The sequence below is a fragment of the Grus americana genome, chromosome 18 (assembly GCF_028858705.1).
Source record: "Grus americana isolate bGruAme1 chromosome 18, bGruAme1.mat, whole genome shotgun sequence".
NCBI classification, from domain to species: domain Eukaryota; kingdom Metazoa; phylum Chordata; class Aves; order Gruiformes; family Gruidae; genus Grus; species Grus americana.
This window is the reverse complement of record NC_072869.1, coordinates 10,133,783-10,154,112: the sequence shown is the minus strand read 5'-3', so window position 1 is coordinate 10,154,112 and position 20,330 is coordinate 10,133,783. Positions and strand designations below refer to the sequence as shown.

At 37.0% G+C, this 20,330-nt stretch overlaps 1 protein-coding gene across 1 annotated transcript in view; it reads right to left on the bottom strand.

Annotated features, from left to right (window-relative positions):
• TBCD (tubulin folding cofactor D) overlaps nt 1-20,330 on the bottom strand; it is a 131,241-nt gene that overhangs the window by 54,350 nt on the left and 56,561 nt on the right. The window contains exons 16-18 of the mRNA XM_054846521.1: nt 12,373-12,430; nt 6,792-6,821; nt 3,257-3,342 (exon numbers count right to left, since the gene is read on the bottom strand). Of these exons, the coding sequence (XP_054702496.1) occupies nt 3,257-3,342; nt 6,792-6,821; nt 12,373-12,430 (174 nt within the window). The remainder of the gene's footprint in view (nt 1-3,256; nt 3,343-6,791; nt 6,822-12,372; nt 12,431-20,330) is intronic.

The following is a 20,330-nucleotide window of genomic DNA, read 5'->3' as shown; positions in this document are numbered from 1 at the left end:
TCCAGTCTTCAGAAGCATCAACTATTGAAAGCTAAGGTCAACAGAAGTTAAGTGAAATGATTTTACAGTACATCTGATGTATGTTAAGTAATCTTGGAAAGCTAATCAATCAGTAGAATGTGTTTGTGTCAAAACGGCACACACAAAGGGACGGAATTAAGGACACATGGATTACCTTAATTTCACCTTTTCCTATCTTTTGAGTGATTAACTTTGCAACCATAATAGTGTTCCATTCATACATGTGTGTGTAATTGGAAGCAAAACAAAGACAAAACCCAAATACTGATGAATGTTACCATACTGATATCTATGTGATTCATCAGAAGAGGAGGAATCCTTAAATCCACAGCACAGACCTCAGTCACTTGAGCCAATACAGGATAAAGTACTATCTACCACTGCCATAAGCCCTAGAGGGGGATTAGACAGTTGGTTTAGCTGGTTGTTGATGCCAGCACAGAAATGATAAAATTCATTACTCTCGTGTTCCTTTCGCTGTTATTATACCATAATAGACACACTTCCCCTGCCATATTTGAGTTGCTTTTTGGGTCCTAGTTTTAGTGCTCACCATTCTTGCCAGCCATTTTAAGCTGAACTTCCTTGCCCAGCTCATCAAAGTTGATCTCATGCGCCATGTCTGTAGCCCAATCCCACTTTCAGTTTTAGTTTGTAACTATCTTTAACTACAGTCCTCATCTTTTGTACCCTACTGAGCATTTAATGCAAGTAGGCTTGGATACAAGTCTAGCTTTCCTGATAATGTTGCTGCTAAGATTTTTGTGTCCCACTCAGATTAAGAAGCTTCTTCCTTAACTCTGCTTTTACCAAGCCTGGAACTCCTGGAATCACATAATCTCTTCACTCTCAGTTCATACCAAATGGGTTTCCTCTACCTTCCGTCCTTGGAAATAGATTACGATATTTGAGCTGAATATTCCAAAGAACATCAGTAAGAAGTTTCAAAGGTGCACCCAGCGTGTAAAACTTGCATAAAAATACTTAGATTTGAAATGATATAAGCAATGATTTATACACACACATATATCATATATATAAAAAAAATATACATGATACTGCCTCTTTTTTTAAAGGCATCATTTATTAACCAAACCCAAATTCAGCTGTAGAAACCAACACATTTTTTTCAAGCTGTTATTGCTCAAAAAAATCTAGTAGTCCCAACCTTCATGCCTGCACAGCTTCCTTTCACGTAGTGGCATCATGCTGGCACACAGAGTGTCCCAGGATTGCTTTATCTGGTTGGGGGAAGGACAGCTAAAGATTCTAGATCTGGAATATGAACCTCAAGCAGCTTTTTCCAGCTACATAAACAATTACACCACCCTAAGGCATACTGATCAGAAAGGTCCTTTCTTCCTACCACATCATAATGATACATGTTTTCTCTGCAGCCAAATATACGCTTATGTACTTTTCCATTGATGTTACTCTGACAAAAATAAGGAGATAATTAAGTATTGATCCAAATAATTACACCCTGCTTGAAGAGCAAAGTGGTGAAGATTTTTAAAAGTAATATAACGAATGACATGACAAATGCTTTACAAAGAAGAGTTTGATTAATAACACCGAACATGGTTTCAAGGAATCATGCTACTAACTGCATAGGATTATTTATAAAGAATTTACAAATATATTCATTCTGTGGCACAATTTAAAGAAAGGCACAAGAGTGGAAGACAGAAATGAACAGTAAGAATATTTTCACTTAAATAAGTAACACTGCTACAAAAACCTCTTAAAGATGTTACATTCCTATAAAAATCACAATGAAAGGAGTAATAAATGAGCATTTGAAAAAATATAATAAATTAACAATTCAACTCTCAAAAAGGAGAATAGAATTAGTCTCCAAGCCAAAATTATAAAAGGGAGAAAATAAAAACTGCTTTGTCAATTTTGAGTATTTTCAATCGTCTACTAGTACAAAGAGTCAGAGTTTCAAAAAAATCACACTGACGTTCTGTGGATCCAGAGCAGCATCGAACACCAAGCCGCTGCATTTCCCCATGCCAGCTCAGTAGGCGGGAGCTCTGGGGAAGAGAGGCTCTGGGGTGAGTGTAGGAGGAGGGTGTGGACCCCAGAAGGAACGACAGTAGGTAAGAGGTGAAGAAATACAGACCGAAATGATTATGCACAAAAGGGACAATATGGAGGTGGACAGATTAATAAAAAAATAAATAGTCGAGGAGAGGATAGAGGGCTCCAGTGCAAATCATCTTAAAAACCTGGTCATTGAAAGTCACAAAGCTGGCAACAGAGCACAAACCATCATATACCTGTTTGCTATTTCTGTTCCTCAAGAATATCATCTCTTCAAGCTTTTCTAACCTGTTGGCTTCTGAGCAACATGCAACTCCATAGGGCAATTTATCTGACCTATCTTAAAATGGTCTGAATCACCTTCTGTAGGTGCCTGTCTCTGCATCGGCTCTGGAGAGAGGCTAGACACCGAGGCTAGACTGTCTGTCTTAGACAACTAAAGCTAGAACCCAGCCCTCCGTCTTTTTCATCTTCTCATGAGGAAGTGCAATCTTACGTTCATTTTAGTCATCCTGTGCACCCAGCTTGCCTCTGAATTCCCCTGACTTCAGCTTTATTGTATTTTCAGATAGCTGAAAATACAGACCAGGACGCAGTATTCCAAGACAAGCCACTGATTTATAACAGCACCACACCAGTTTCGGTATTTCCCATTACATTCTTTGCAGACTCCATACTGCAGTGATCGGTTTGTTTTTTCAAACTGCTGCGTACTGTGGTTAGATTTTCACTGAGCTACCTATGAAAAATATAAACACTCAACTTAAAGGTCTATGCATAGACCACAAATTCAACAACTTCTGCAAAGTATTTTTTAAAATGGGTATTAGTTTATTTATTTTACCCACATCAGAGTCTATCTGCCATCACAACCGCCTCTCCTTTTACTACAACTCTTGAAAATCCCCCTAGTCTTCTATAATCTTGACCAGCTCAGACAGTTTTGTGACACCCACAAATATTGCCTCTTGGCTGCTTCCTCCTCATAGACAAGGAAATCATGGTCACATTTTCACCATGTCTTATGCATAATAAGCAGTTTGATGCAGTAATACGAAAAATCAAATTTTAATTTATTCAAAAACAACAGTAATAAACATAATGTTCAGTAAGGTGAAACAATCAAATATTTCATTATGTAAAAGAGGTCCCTCATGTTTAGGAAAACTAATGCATGGAAACTTACCTTATAGTCAGATAACAGTTAACTCTGTTACCAACAGCAAAATAATCAGCCGCAGTTAGAATGTCTATGCCATGCGGAAAAGTGCCCTACAAACATCATAGGGAAGAGGGGAAAAAATTATTTAAAAATGTAAAATACTTTCCAAATAGGCAACGTTATTGAAAACAAATCTCCTACTACTGTCCAAGCACTGAAAAAGTACAATTTAATTTCTAATTTATAGTAAATTCACTTGTACTAAAGATATAAAGGATACTGGATATATAAACAGCCAAATATCTAGCTTCACTTATGAGTCAATGATAAACAAAGTAAATACCAGCAGGTAATAAACCATGCAATAGCTATCTTAACACCTTTAAGTCATATCCAAATATGTATTTGGTGAATGCATGCATGACTATGTATGTACACAAAAAATGATTTCTCTAAAAGAAGGTTTAGATAAATGCAAACATATTTTCAGGTTATGTGAAAGAACAAGTACCTGCTGCGAGTTTTATGAAGTATAAAATTAGAGATTTAGGCACCAAGAAATGCATCACACTACACAGGAGTTCAATTACTCCTATTTCTTTCTATTTACATGTATATTTTATGACTTATTTATTAATGAACTAAAATATTTGGGCTAGTTTGTTTTTAGAAAGAACACTGGTTCCCAGCAAAGCCTGAAACACTGAATCCTACAGAAGTATCACACTTCTGACATCACTGCTCAAAGTATTCTGGTTTTACAAGATCAATTGTCTTTTTAAATATGCAATTGCCACCTAAAAATTTGCCTTTTTATACAAGCAATACAATTCAGATATTCAGAGTTTTGACTGGCTATGACTGATTTAATATACCATTACGCAGCAAGGCTGTGTTTTGGAACGGAGGAGCCAGCATAGCCTCCACAAGCCATAATTAAGTACAAATGGAAAAGAGCCAACTGAAAGACACTATGCTCACTTACAAAAGGGACAATCATATGATATTTAAGCAATAAGGCTATGTGGAAGTACAGGTTCTGGATATATACAGTTTTGTTTGTTTACAGCTCACTCATCCCTTCCACATTAGGATACAGCCATGCAAAAATAGTAGAAAATATCTCTAGATCTAAGCCTGAATAATTAAAGAAGTATATACTGCAAGCAGTGGGAAGCTGTCAGCTGCTGCAGAGGTCTTATTCTGGGAAGCGTAACACCAACAGTCCAAAAAAACAAGGCCTGGGATCTGACTGAACCAGGAAGGATAGACGGAATATTTACGGCTTATCCAAGAGACTACCTGAAAGCCCTAATAACTCAAAGGTGAAATGAATGCATTCTCCAAAAGTCTAATGAAACACTGATTAGGGAGAAAAATGTACACATGATAAATACCTCACTATGATTTATAGCCAAACAACAAGACATACAATGAAATATGTAAGAATGCATACTGTACATAAGGAAAATCACAGCTAAACAATTTCAATTCTAGCTGCTAGTTGGACCTTGCTATTTATTACTTGGCCATAAGTGTGCCAATTTGATGCCATCTCACCAAAGGTCATGGTGCCACAGTGCATGTCAGTGAGACAGCAAAATTCCTGACATCAAGTTCCTGAGTACAGAAGTCATGGCCGACAGGAGAGACGGACTTCAGAGGAAAAGCTAAGAGTTCCTATTCTGTCAGAACACTTAAAACTTACTTCTCCAATATAAAAGTTTGTCTTATTAGAAGTACATGCATTTCACATGACTTAGGCTTACAAAAAATTCTTCAAATCTTTCAAAGTTTTCATTTACATGAAGTGCAAGTGACAATGGCTTCTTTTTCTGAGGCCATAAAAGTGAGCTCTCAGATTCAGGACATGTTGAATCACAAAGGTAAAGCAGGTAGCAACCAGGAAGCGAGAGCCACTTTTTCCTCCATCTATTAATATCGGCTTTGTTACATGAGATGGAGAATAGGTTTTAGCTCCTTCCTATTTAGAGAAAGAGTGTCTCTTCAACACATTACATCCAGGGAAAGAACCACAGAGGGTGTATCCACTGACTAAGTAACCATTTTCCTAGGGAGTAAGGAATGGTTCAGTAAGTATAACATCTGAACTTCTACAGGAACCAACTAGAAACTGGTAGTGTTCTTCATGCCATGTAAACTTACTATTTCACTGCAAACTGTTCCTTAACATGCCAACATATAAGCTAAAAATTGTTGTGTGTTCTACCAACACTGACAAATTTGAATCGTGGGTCAAAGCAGAGTCAGTAAGGAAACTTTCTGGTTGTAAACTAATGTAGACTGTACTCCTCTGATTAAGAAATAAAAAACTCCACAAAATTTTTGCTACATGGAAGCAATTCTAAACCTGTAGCACTCAGGAGCCTTATCTCACCTGGAAATGAAGTCACAGTAAGGTGTTGACTTCATTCAGCACCTCACGAAGTGGAATCAGGCTGAGTTGCTGGGTGATGACTAACCTCTCCAGGGCAGTAACTACAGACCCAGGAAAGAATCACGCTGGCTTCTACTTATCACAGACCTAGTTGGGTCAGGTCACCAAAAATACCTACCCTCTTCCTCCTAGTCTTCTTGCATTCTTTCTCTGCTCTTAACCTAATTCTATCTAGAAATACACACACCAGTTATGGACACATTGCTTAATACCCATAATTCTAAAGGAATAATATCCTGGCTCATAACACAGAGATCTTCAGGAACAATATTGGGGAAAGCTAGACAGCATTTTAACAAGGATTCCTTAAAGAATGGCTTATTGATAACAAAATTTACTTTCACGATGCTCACATGCCCCAGTCTGCCACAAGAATTCACTAACTGAACCCCCCCCCCCTTTTTTTTTTTTCTTCTAAGTTTTATATTCTCATATATGATGTGAAACCAGGAAACTGAAATCCAAGCCCTTACCCTATTTGCTTCTCCTCCAAGGTTGCAAATCAAAGTTGGCTGAGCATTTTAACTAATTAAATGTTGCTACATTACTTAGGAACCTACTGCAATAATTTTACAAAGCACTTGGGTATCTCCAAAAGTAACAGATTTCTCAAAATCTCTAGATGGTAGCATTGTGGTACAACAAGCAAACCCAAATACTGAGTTGAAGACTCTTAAGCCTAGTTCATTGTTGCACCACCAACCACAGCAAAGATTGTGCAGCACACTTCAGCTGTTCTGTTAAAAACTAGAAAGTCAATGAAATAAAAAAATAACCAAAAAATTGCACTTTTCCTGCTTTAGAGCACTGGAGTTTGCAAGGTGTATAATGGCCATCATACAAGCCGATTTTGCTTGTCAGAATGACTGAAAAATCACCAGAAAGCTCATCTTCTTCCAAAACAAGAGTACAAAAATAAAACTCGCATCTCAGAAAAATATTTCACAAGAACTTGTTTGCTGATAAAGAAAATAATTATTTTGTGACATCCTTTACTCTATTTTTTCCAAAGCCATAGCGTCTAATTTTGATTTTAGGCACTACACGTTTACAGTAACCTCCAAGGCACTAATGAATGAAGATTCAGGAAAGTTACCATACCTGTCTCCCAACATTCTCCTGGAAGGCAGCCTAAGGAACAGAGAACAAACATACCCAAACGAGTCAGGTTTGCTTTTTGATAAATACCAGATGATGAATTCAAAACACACAACAATATAAATGACCCATGGCTTTTCTTTTTTAAATAAAGTAAGCTTTGTCAGTAGAACAAGCCCACAGGGCTTTTTTGTTTCTGCGTCTCTATGTTCTGGTGTTCCTAAAGCTGTATGTTGCATGACAGCAGTTTAAGAACGCAAGTTTATTAAACTAGTCACACCCACAAGAGTGCTTTTGAGTAGTGACACAAGGCTTCGCACTGGAATTGAAAGTCAATACCCGTAGACAACAGACATTGAGACAGCTCACTTTTATCTAACAGCTTCAACATGATTTGCTAATAGTAAGCAAAGTTTGATTCTTTGTCAATGAAAACTTCAGACAAAACATACTGAGAATGCAATACTTATTTGAAAGATACACATCTGAAAGCATGCTGAAACACTGGAATGATAAAACCTGAAGACAAAATTCATGTATGTGTCTTGTGTTTTGTATTAAATAAACTCAAAATCTTGCAAAATGCAATGAATACGACCATAAAGTTTCTCTCTCTAGTTGTTTGGTATACAGAATAAAACTTACTTAACTACCTGCTCCTTACTTGAATTTTCTCCCTCTCTCAAAAACCCCCAATTTTTTGTTCCTTAACAGGATATACAATCATAAGTACTAATAAAAACTTCTGTAAATTTTAACTCTTTTCAGAGAGGAGAAATCATCATTATCTGCACACTTCTCTTAGGAAATGTCTCTCTACAAAGACAGATCTCCTGCAATGGGCAGCACTTGTCACCTGACAACTGACATTTAACGTACAGAGGGAAGTCCCGATCTTTACTGAAAATGCCTCAAGAATTGTGACAGACAGAGCTTCTGTATTTCTTACAGAAATACAGTACGCATGTGGTAATCCACCTGTAAAAACAAGAGGTTAAGTTAGCTCGCCGAGGTATCGTGCTCTGCATAAGGAGCAAGCTCTCACAGAACGCAGGTGAAGCAAGCCCTAATGAAGCCAGAGTCTCCCGGTGCACGTCTGAGGTTATGTCTGTTTAGGAGAATGACTGCAGTTCCTCTAGACTTGCCCAGGCTAGTTCAGCTCCTGCCCGCAGTATATCCCTTGCAGGACACGTAGCACAGGCTGACTCTAAAGCGCTTTCCCACCGCCTCGGCGGGTTTTGGAGCCCACCTTCACCCGCTCGCAGTTGCGGCCACGCTGCCAGCGGTGGCCCCAAGCTAACCAGTTCAGGATTGCCTCAGGCAGAACTGCATGGGCTATCCTCCGCAGTGGCGGCAGCATAGATACACCCTTGGGCAACGCATAAAGCCGCCTTTCAGAACAGGAACAGGAGCTGTAGCAATGTCCTACGCTTGTTCATTACTGTGTGCTGTAACCCAGGCTCTGACATGGGGGTTTGCCACTCCTGACCTCTCTGCCAACATACACCCCCAGCCACGATTTGCCAGGACATCGTTTCATGTCAGCCTGCATCATTCATTTCTTTTTACATCCATCTTAGCTTTCGATCCCCTTTGATGCTATTGAGACCCTTTTATTCTGCATAGGGAGGTTTCAGCAAGGATGATTGCTCTCAACTATCATATCCAAGGGATTTAATAATTTAATCACTGCACTACAATTTCTTTTAACGATGTACTGCTCAGACAAGTGTCTTACTGATACAAATCTGTAAAGTTTTTGGTTTTTTTTTTTTTCTTTTTTAAATCAGAAACTTCGATATCCAAACAATGTAAGCCTGGTCTCAAACTAGTGGAAGTTTTATTCTACTTACGATACATCTGCAGGCCCAGGACTGAAATACACTGTGGCCAAATCATTGGAAAAAGATGTAGAGGGGCCTATAGACAATGTTGCAGCAAAACAGCTATTGTACATAAAGCTTTCACATGGTCTGTTCACTCAATGTGGGAATTTTAAAATTCCACCGCTGTGGAAGTGTCACTATTCTATTTTCTAACTTACTTAGAAAAACAATCATGAAGATGTAAGAAATAGTCCAGCAGCATGGCAAAAGTACTTAGCATTCATCTGATGTATTTGAAGCTTCTAATTTACATGTTAATTTACACCTAATTGATTAGTTTATCTATAAAAACCCATACAACTTTAACCACTGCTTACAAGGATAGAGATTAGTATTGCCTTACTGTAAATATATTTGTCGATTATTTCAATTGAATAGCCTTGGAGAAAAATAATCAATTTGTTTTAGATTCTCACGTTTGTGTTATGAATTTACAATTCACAAAAATATGAAGGGAAATATGGTAACTAGGAAATCCCTATATAGGCAGCTCAGTAGCTAGCAAATTTTCCAGTTGGAGACTAAATCTGTAATTTGTTTCACAGCTGGTTGTTTAGGTTGAGGGAGGTTCATATGCGTCACCATCAACCTCTCTCAGCTTCAGCATTCTTCTTGTGCGTTTTAATAAAAAAGCTAAAAGGTGCCTCTTCTGCAAGTAAGTTTTCAGCCAGTTATGGGGAAATTTAAAATGAAAATCAAGATATTTGAATGAAACCAGAAAAAGCCTCAAAGGAATGTAAAACCAGAACTCTAGAGTGTTTATAGAGTTATATTTGGAAAATTTCACCACTGAATTAGGAAGGCTTGGTGGACAACACACATTCCAGCTGTGTCAGCTTAAACACATCACTGTTCTGGGAAAATAGCATCTAATCCAAATTTTAGCAACATAAATGTGATATGGTAAATTATTTTTCCTGAGTGTGAAGGATTACATTCACAGAAAAAGTTACAAGGAAAACCATCCCCACAGTATTACTGTGTTAAAGCTTTGTGAGAGAAAGTAAAATAGAAGGATGAAAATAATGAAACATATTGTTCATCCAAGTGAAAAAGCAATTTTCTAGAGCTCATTTAATGTTCACAGAATTCCCTTCTTGTTCCTTTAGCACTTTTTTATTGTTTCAAATCAGAGTTTTCTTCATAATACTTAGGAGATTGTCAATAACTGAAAATGTTACTATTTCAATCATACTTTCAAGCAACAGCAAATTCCTAAAAGATGCCAAATATTTCAACCACTTTGTAATAATTTTTCATGCAATCCCATTCTGGTGATGGAAAAATTGGATGTACAGATGTTAATTTAAAAATTCCATGATATCAGAACCAAAATGACCGACTAGCCTTGTAGCCTGAATACTTTGCTGTTCCCACAGAAACTGAAAAAAATATTAAAGTGATGATTTTAAAAACTATCAACCAACCAAGAGAGAAAAAAAACAACCCTCCCTTTAACATGTCAGATCCGAATGGAGCCCAATCCGAGATCACTTAATTCATGTGATTATTCCTTATGATGATTATTCATGAAAGAGTTGCACAAGTCAGCTCAAAATGCTTTTGGAGCTTCGAAATAACAGTCTTGTTTTATTCTCTCTAACCTCAGGGTTCAAAATATCTTTATGTGCTATTTTGTTTTATTGGTGCCCTGCATCATAATATATTGCATATTGTAATATATGGAAAATCTAGTAAAACATGTTGTTTATTTAAATATGTATTTAACTTTAGTAATGATTGGAAATAGGACTCCCAGGTATATTTCTTCAAAACTGTAGCAATGCCTGGTAAACACAAAATATTTCATCTGCCTTTCTAAAATAAGAAAAAACATTTCACTACTTTCATAACTGTCCATCAAAACAGCAATTCCAAATTTTGACCAGCTCTTAATTAGAATGTATTAATAAAAAACTTGATTTGACTGGAGATAACTGAATTGCAGAATGCTCGATAGCTTGGTTTAAAGTAGAAGTGGAAAGGGAGAAGAAAATCTACTGTATTTTGTACTCATTTGAGATACAGAAGCACCATCTGCGCGAAGCTTATAGCATTAGCAGATGTATCTGGTTCAGCACTGTATTTCATGGTCAAACTACAGGTTTATATTTCAGTGTAGGAACATACTGAAGATTATGCATGATAATTAGATCAAGCCACTAAAGGTAAGCAGTATACTCATAGCGGCAATCATGTTAAAAAGAATTCTCCTCTTTATATATATTACCACTGGTTCCTAGGAAAATTCCTGTAGAGTAAATAAATAATTCACTTTTCACTGCCTACACTCCTTAATGTTTTGTGCAATTCTCAGGAAAGCAAAGCTACCTTTGTTTTCCTCTAAGGATTTTGTTTGAATAAAGTGACTTAAATTAGACCAGAATACCAAATTCTAGTTTCTAAAATTTAGGAGTTGAAGTTTGGGGGAAAGTAGCATTGCTCATATTTGTTAGTTGTACAGTATGCAAAGAATACGTTATATTTGGTGACGTACAGCATCTTAGCTTCCATGCTTTGGTTTTAACCTATTTAGACAAAGTGATTTGTGATACGATTACACAAGCAACTGACTCACTTCCCCAGCAATTATGCTGCAGCTTCATTCAACAGCTTAAACTCTCAAGCAGAGGTGTGGCTAGAAAAAATAAGGATGCTATCCAGGTATCCCTGAGAAATTCTTCTTATGTTATAAATGCATTAGCTTTCAAAATTTCAGTCAAAAAATAAGACAGACCTGTTAATTAATTTGCAAGTTGCAAAGACTGCTTTTTGTTTTGTTTTTTTTTTTTTAATGCATTCACAGTGAAGTTTATCCTTGGGAACAGACACCTGGTTCTCTGACAGACTGACTTTGGTCCTGTGTTTGAGTTCATACAGTTATAGGGTAGGGGTTTTTTTACTTTTGCAGAAGATAGTTTGTTTTATCTGTTGAAACAGACAACTCACACTTTTTTTTTTTGAAAGCAAGTTCAATATATACAACACACTGACTTAAATTCTCAAAGTTAAGGTGTCTATTCTTCCTATAACCTCTCCTCCATAAATTCCCTTCTCTTAAGAACAATCACACATTCTTTTCAATTCTCAACAGCATAAACATTTTCTACAGAAAGGTTCCACAAATATACTTTGGTGTCAGTCCTATTAACTAGATAACAATATTTGCCTAACAGATTTATCAATTTATTTTAAAAATTCCCTGTCCTAGGGAAAGAATTTTGTACCATAACTGAACATATGTTTGAAGGGGAGATGTTATTCTAGAATTTCCAACTTACCACAATTGCAGAGCAACAGTCGATGGACAATTAGAAAAGCGTAACTTCACAAAACCTACCAGCTTGGCGACTGGAAAAACATACAGTGTTTGTATATTCCATATGACCCTTTTGTCTTTGGTATTCTGACTAGAAAATGCTAAACAACTTTCTTAGATACTTTATCTTAACCATCATGACAACAATGCAGCAGATTGTGAGCTGTGACCATAAATCAAGATGTGGATCTGTGGATTATATGATTTAAAAGCTAAATTCACACCATACTTCTAAGGATTTAAAAAAGCACTTTTTTGCTCACAACAGAATATATTGCTAATATACTGTAGTTCTACATAGCTAAGTCTACAAATTATTAAATTAAATGAAACAAACAAAAAGTAACAGAAACATTTAAGCTAGAATGTGATAACTTACAGAAGCGGCTCTTCTGCAATTAACATCACGATCAAATACTGCAGCAATAACCAATGCGCTGAGGAAATAAAATATTGAGTATTAGTACCAAAAATACGAGAAGAAATGTGTAACACCGTCATTTCAACATTTAGACTTATAAGCAGAACACGCAACATTTCCTCTAAGGAGCTTACTATTTATACATACAAGCCTAAACTAAAATGTGAGTTGAAATAACCACGTACTTCCTTGAATCTCTAGTTTGCTGTGGACTTTCCATAGCATAAACAGACAACTGCCATCCTACTGTATCAAAGCAATTTAAGGAGTATGCAAATACCTTTAACTGCACAGAAAGGTTTTCTATTTTAAATATAGAAAGAGTTTGAAACTTGGACATAGCTATCATCTCTAATGCGAGACTCATACGGTGCAATTTTAAATTAAAACTTGGAAATACAATTTCTCAATAGCCAAATGCACAGCAAGTCTTATGTAAGCTTAAGCAAAACTAAAAGTTAAGCAATGGAAACTTGCAGCTATCTCTACAAGAACAATCATATCCTGTAAGTTATAAAAATCAGAAAACAATATGCAAATCCTGGTAAAAAGTGACCTGCAAGATAAATTACAAAGCAGTTGTTTGGTTTTTTGTTTTGGTTTTTTTTTTAAAGAAAAAAGATACAGAGGCATGATTATACAAAACTATTTCTTTGTGCATGAAGTCTGGTAACTCTGCACAGTTTAATTCTTCTACCTCAAAAGAACGGCTTTTGAAAGACATGCTACACAACAGAAGAGAGAGAATATATCCCAGGACACGAAGTCTACAGCTTTAGAAATCCACCTCCAGCATTCAATTAACTTCAGTGACAAATAAACATCACTTCAGGAGAATCATTTAAGCAGAAAATTATTCCTTTCAAACTCTGAAACTCTTCATTACATTATTTATTGACTCCAGGCAAACCAGGAAATAAATACTGGCTGAAAAGTAAATCCAAGATAGCTTTGCTTTAGCATAAAGATATTAATTACACTGATAATATCAAACTTCCCTGGGTAGTGGCTATCAGTTTCCTACAGCAAAGAATACTGTGTTGTTAAAATTCGCTGAAATGCACAATCAATGTTGCTTCTGTAATTTCAGTTTATCGCCATTAAGGAAAACAAGAGACAGAAAGCAAGAATGAAATGAAAATAAACCCCAATAAATTCTTCTAAAGACAGTTAATGCTTTCTTATTGCCACTTGCATAAGCAACTCCTCTCTCTGCCACAAAGACATGAGGTGATTATTAAGACAAAAGGAGGTCATCCAAACGATAGTGATTGGAACAGCAAATGTTTAGGAAGTATTCCATTGAGAAGCAGCATACATAACTGTTGAAAAAGTGCTGGGCCGAATACATCATCTTCATACCACATTTGCTAATTTGTTTCTCTGCCATGCAGAGAAACTTTAAAACAATTTTAAAAGGAAATTTCAGAAGTATATAGTTTTAATGATATGAATAGCTATCATAAATCTTCTAATTCTAGACGAGAACATTCAAAACTAAGAAATTGGTTAAAAATCATCCTGGAAAGCAAAAAGAAGCAAATTTCTGCCTGACCTTTCCGATTACATGGACGATAAGATAAAACATTGTTTTGTCAGTTATGCAGTATTTTGATATTGTTCTCTTCTGAGAAAACAAACAAAAAAACCCTCATCAAGCCAGAAAGCTCAGAATCCAGAGGGCTGCCCTTACCGTGCCAAAGGTACCCTGGATGTTAAGTGTTACAGAGAATTTCAGAAGAGCTGTGCTGGGTCAGACCAAAATCCTTCCAAGTCATTGTCTTGTCTCCGACAGTGGCCCAAAACACATATTAAATGTTTAAATACTGATTTGAAAGATTATGCAGTCTTTTCAAACTGGAAGTATTAAAAGACTGTCACTGGAGAATAAATACTGCTCTTTGAATTTCATATTTAGACCTAGAATGTGGTTTATTAAATACAATGGAAAACAGTTTCAGGTTATTATACACCACAAGAGTTTCTGGCCAATATTTCAGCTTATAATCAAACTGTACTTTTCTTATTCTTCTATTACCTTAAGACAAACCTGCATAAGTAAAACTAGCAAAACAACATACTGTCTATGTGATGCCACCTGAGTTATTCAGTGCTGCAACTGAATACCACATTTAAGAAAAACAAAACAAAAAAACCCAGGAATTTTTTCATTGCCCTAGTAGCCCCATTATATTCATAAATCATACGGTAGTCACTATTTTATGTTAATCCTTTTAATAGAAGTATTATGAACTTATCAAACTACACCAATAATTTTTCCAAGTTAATTCCTATTTGAAAATGCAGGCAGAGTCTGCCGTAACACAGGGAGTAGCAAGGAAAGCAACGTGCCTAAGATGAAACACGTCTAAGGTGTCTTCACCTGTCTGCTTTGTCGTGGGAGTTTATGTGATACTCCACCAGGATTTCCTAACATAAAGAAACTGTTTATGTCAAACAAAGTGGGCTATTTTTTTTAAGCTAGTTAAAGAATCATGTCTTGGCTTGCCTGAAATGTACCACACCTGACTACCAACAGGTAGAGCGAAGAATGGCTTTGCATCTTCCAGTCTCTATGAAACACCTTTTGTAGTTCCTTGAGGTATATTTAGCCAGTATGCATGACAAGCAGTTAAATGTACAATAAACACAAATGGGCTTTAAAAAGCAAGTTGCAATTCTATCAGTCAACTAATAATTCTCCCTTTCTTACCTACGCCTTCCCCTCTCCCCCAAGTTCTCATGTAACTGGCTTCAGGGAAAGTTAAAAGGACTCAAAGTTTGTTAGCGGCTCACTTCCTCAGCCCAACACCCATCTCATTTCCTTCCCCCAACAAGGCAGAAAGAATCAGAGAACAGAAGCCAGCCAGGTGATAGACATCAGAACACAGAAATATCAGAAATATCAGGTTACCCTTTCCATATAAGCACCAGATGTAGCAGACAATAAACCTGAATTTCCTTTGTCACCTGTACCAGGCGCTTCTAGTCTATACTAGTCACAAGCAGCAAGAAGCTTATCCTATTGCTAACCTCTGAGAATTTGCTACCATTAATTCAAGCATACCACCCTGAAGCTGCGGGAAGAAAAAAATAAACTCTCAAACCTCTTGCCAATTTGGCACAAACTCAAAATTTCCTTCCTGAGCCCAAAAAAGGGAAAAGTCTAACTTGTAACAGGACAGAAGACTCTCCTCCCTACTATACATTAGGGAAGGGAAGGCATAATAATCATCACAAGCAAAACAGTTTTGTACAATCCGAACAAGTTAAAAAAAGGAGGCGAGACCAGAGTCAGACCCGAATCTGTTGAGAGCTGCTGCTGCAAAGAGCCCTTTTCAAGGGCACCTCTTCACTCCTGCCAGAACCTCGACTGGAGTGCCGATACAGTGAGCAGGGTGATGAAAACAGATCTAGGCTCAACTGATTTTTCTTTGGCTAGCGTTTTTAGCTGATTTTTCTTTGGCTAGCTTTTTTTATAAAAACTCCCCCATTCACTTTGTCACATGCAGCTGTGCTACACAACTGCAGGAGCACCGCAGGCAAAGGAGCAAGCGAGTGCCTGCTTCAGCCAGCACTGCTAGGGGAAAAAGCCCTTCACACTACAGCCTCACATTTAATTCCTCCTGTTTCCCTAGGCAAGGAGAAAGTCTGAAGAAAAGGAGAAATGCAGTGACCATTCCCAGGTCTACACTGCATGCCTTCACAATTCCTCTAACCCAGCTCACACCAAGCTCTTATACTTACTGCTAGCCACCCAACGGCCCACACTCTTCAGTGTGTTACTGCAGTCCCAGCATTTTGGGGTAAAATGATGGAAGTATAGTAAATACACATGTGGAAAGAAAAATGCTTAGAATAGGAGACACAAATGCTGCTATTAAGAAGAAAGAGAAAAAAAGGCATATGATGTCCCTGCAGGAAATAACTTTACACAAGTGCAAGACACAGTAGGTACACAACTCTCTTCTGAAGGCAACATCCAAATACATAAAAGAAGAAAGCTATTCTCAATATTTCATCATGGTACAAGATGTAGCTCAAAGCAATGCTTCAGATTTCTCCAATTCTGCAGGACAATCTTGCCCTGGAGCCAGCTACATCATTCATCCATAGCCACACCTGCCTTTTTTTTTTTTTTCCCCCTCTTCAAAAACAACACACCACCGCAGGGAAGACAAAGCTGCCTGCACTCCTACACCGTACACACTATTTGTATTAGTATTCTGCCGAACGGGAGATAGCAATTAGATCTTTCTAAATAACGATTCATATATCGATTACCTACATCATTGAATGACAGATAAATGAAACTACATTCTAACTATGCAACAGTTCCAAATAATTAAGATAGCCAGCAACAATTTAATCAGTTTAATTGTATAATAGAGTGGAAGTATGTTTTCCTTTTTATTTTTTGTTTAGGTTTTAAACAAAACAGCTCAGCTTTTTACTGTGCACCTGCCACTTTACAGACGGTAACTTCCACACCCAAGGGGGCAGGAATCAAATTACCTGTATTTCTAAGTTATTAAATTATATTTAACTTTCCTCATAGGTAAGCTTAAAAAGAGAGCGTGCATGTAGGGACTGGGAGAGAAAAAAAATCTCGGTCAAGTAGTGGTTTCATAAAGATATGCTTGAATAGCAACTTCAGTACATGCAAGTATTTCAAAAGGTAGTAATGTTACGCTGCAATAAAAGGGAAGTTTCATCTATTTTGCCAAGAATTTTCTTTTTGTGGTCCTGTAGCTTGAATAGATCAGGCAAAGTTTTAGAAACCAGTTTAACTGGATTTTAAAAAAATAAATAAGCAAATGTGAGTAAGTGTATCTTGTTGAAATACGGATGGGGGGAAAAAACCTGACGTAAAAATACAAGCAACTACTATTAGAAATACTCTTGGGCAAGTACTTCCAGTAAGTGTTCTCTATCTTTTTTTTTGTTTGTTTTTTTCTTATTTTTTCTTCCTCTTAAAACAAGAGCGGTAAGGTCAGAAGGAAAAGGGCTGATCTATGATCTACAGCAATCTAAGTTTGTAACTTCAACGTTCTAACAATTTCATCACTTAATAACAGGACATCGATAAGAAAGCAGAGAAGAAACAGCTATCACTGAATATGGAGACAGATATTTCTTTTAAAACCTTGTCACAAATTTTACTAAAAAAATATGCAGTTTAAGGTGATTCTTCACTAGTCAAAAGTGAAATATTTATGTCCCTTGCCTACAGAAAACACAGGAAACAATGTCTTTCCATTACACAATGATACAACTTTGCAGGCAAGAAAAGGAAAAAACCCCAAACCCAGCACCAAATTACCCCTCTGCTTTAATCTGTAACTCCTGTGCCACAGTGTGAATGGGTTGTGAGGCAGGACCCAGTTTAAGTAGCATACTGCTTCTGTACTTTGGTACCCAAGTGCGTTTCCTGACAAGAGACACCAACATGTGCCAAGGGCCATGCCACGAAGTAGGAAGACACGAAGCAGTGCACTGTGTAACTCAAGAAGTAGTTACTACCAGTGTGCTTACTCTACCATGACGGCTGCCTTGTCCTTCAAGTCTGAGTGTAGCAACTACCTACTAATGCTCCAAGGTCAGCGTTATCTGTCTTCCTCCAGCCGGTTAAACAGCAGTGTTACGAGACTGAAGGATAAACCATTTGCAATTTCTAGCACCAAGACAAAGCACATAGTTCAGGATCGCAATCACTCATTACATTTTTTAAGGAGGTAGTATTTTCCTTTCAGGTAAATGATTTATTATTTTTCTATAAGAATCTAACAGTTTGTATTCTTATGTAGGCAGATGTTTTTGCTGTGTAATTCAGCTCACAATGGATATTATGAACTTTGTTTCAAGATGCTGAGTTCTGCATTTTTTAAGGGTAGCAACAATTTGCTTGTGGCTAGAAGTATGACTCTTCTTTAACTAAAACAGTGACACACCTAAGGCTAGATTTAAAAAAAAAGCTGTATGTAATTATTGGCTTGCTGACACAATAGGTGAAACTGTGTGTCATACTGCATTTGAATATTTTTTTTCCACCGTTTCTCTTTGGAGTGGCAATTCTACCTTCCAGAGTTGATTATATTTAGAAAAGGTATGGCCAACATAACTACAAAGATTTTTAAGTAAAGCCTTAATATAACATTAATACTTGCTAAAATACTATGCAGCTTTGTTAGAAAACTAAGCATATACAAACCACAACACCTTACAACTGATCATAAGCAATTTTCAGCTTCCTCCTTGCTATCCACCCTGTGTCTCTCTCCACTCCACCAATTTATTCCAAACAGCTGAAGTTGTCATAGCTAACATAGCCACCGTGTTAACTGGTATTACTACCATAGGTAGAAGATATCAGTTATTTTCACTTGACAGTTTCCTAAAAAGAAAAGAAGAATCTGTTTCCAGAACAGCCTGAAAGCTAAAAGACAGGAGCTTTTCTTCAGAAACATAACCTCCTTCATCCCTGGCCACAAGTTCCCACTAGCAGCTTTGTGACAGTAAAACAAAATACTACAAATCACGTAAAATCAAAATGGTGAGCTTGCATCTAACATTGTTTTGCACCATGGTAGGGTGAAAGGAGTAAAATAAATATATTGCTCAAGGTATCATGAACAGAAGAAAAATTAAACAGAACAGATCAGAATTCTGATAAATATAAGGCTTACATACTCAGGCTTTTTTGAGTTTCACAAGGAACAAGCTTGCCAGGCCTTAAAAGAAACCTTAAAGTTATTCAACTTCAGCAGGATGGAAGCAGAGGATTTGCTTTCATAAGGCTGCTGACCAAATCTACAAAAAGCACCAGTACTGAACCAGACTTTAGTATTGGTATGGTTATACTCATCCTGAAGATATGCTTGCAGCAAGAATATAAATGTATTCCTGCAAGTTTAAAGATAGCAGTAAATAACTCTGCACAACTGCTAACAGCCTGCTAGAAACATTTGTGAACATTCTGGTCGTGGGTGACACTGTGTCTTCATTGCTACCATTACCTGTGCTGGTTAGATTAAAATACAATCCAAGATGTAATCACATGATTATTTCACTGTGCAAACACATCTTCAGGTCCCGCTATGTTAAGAATTTCATATGATATATACCTTACTATGAACTCAGCTAGAATGGAATTAAATATGACCCATCCAAATAAAATATTTCTTTAATAACTTACAATGGCAAATATCACTATTTCTAGCATGCTTAAATGAAGTAGGTCTTTTCCAAAGCACTACATTTTCTTTCTGAAAGTCATCCAGAAACAGTGGATGGCATCATGTTCTCGCACAGCTTGGTGTTACAAGACTCCTTGCCTTTACACTATTGTAGATGAAACATGATCAAAACAACAAGAAACTGCTTTATCAGAGACATAAGGCTAAGACATCTTAGAATTTGTCTGCTCACCTTGGAGAAAAGACATGACAGCTTAAAAAAAGTAGAAAGAAAAACAGCGTTTGGCCTTAAGAAATTTGACAGCAGGTTCTTAGACAGAAAGATTTTATCGAGGTCTCAAAAAACCCCAGGAGCAAGTATCACACAGATAAGAGACACTGTTATGTGACCCTGCATGAGCACTGGGAAGTGAGGATACAAGGACGAAGAACAGCAGAGACCAGCAAGGGCACAGTGCACCAGGATCAAGGAATAAAAATGGGTATGTAGGGCTTACAGACTTTCCTAAAGAACTTTAAAAACAGGTTTTAAAGAGGAAAGAAAAAGTCACATATTCTTTGGGAACCTGGTGACCAAAGTAAGTAATCCTGTGTTTCCAAAGAAGGCTTTTTGTATGAGATTGAAATAGTTCTGTCAGCAATCTGGAAGCAAGGCAGGCCCTAGAAATTGAACCAGATATCCAGGACCACAAATCACTGTGCGGTCCAAACTTCTTTTTT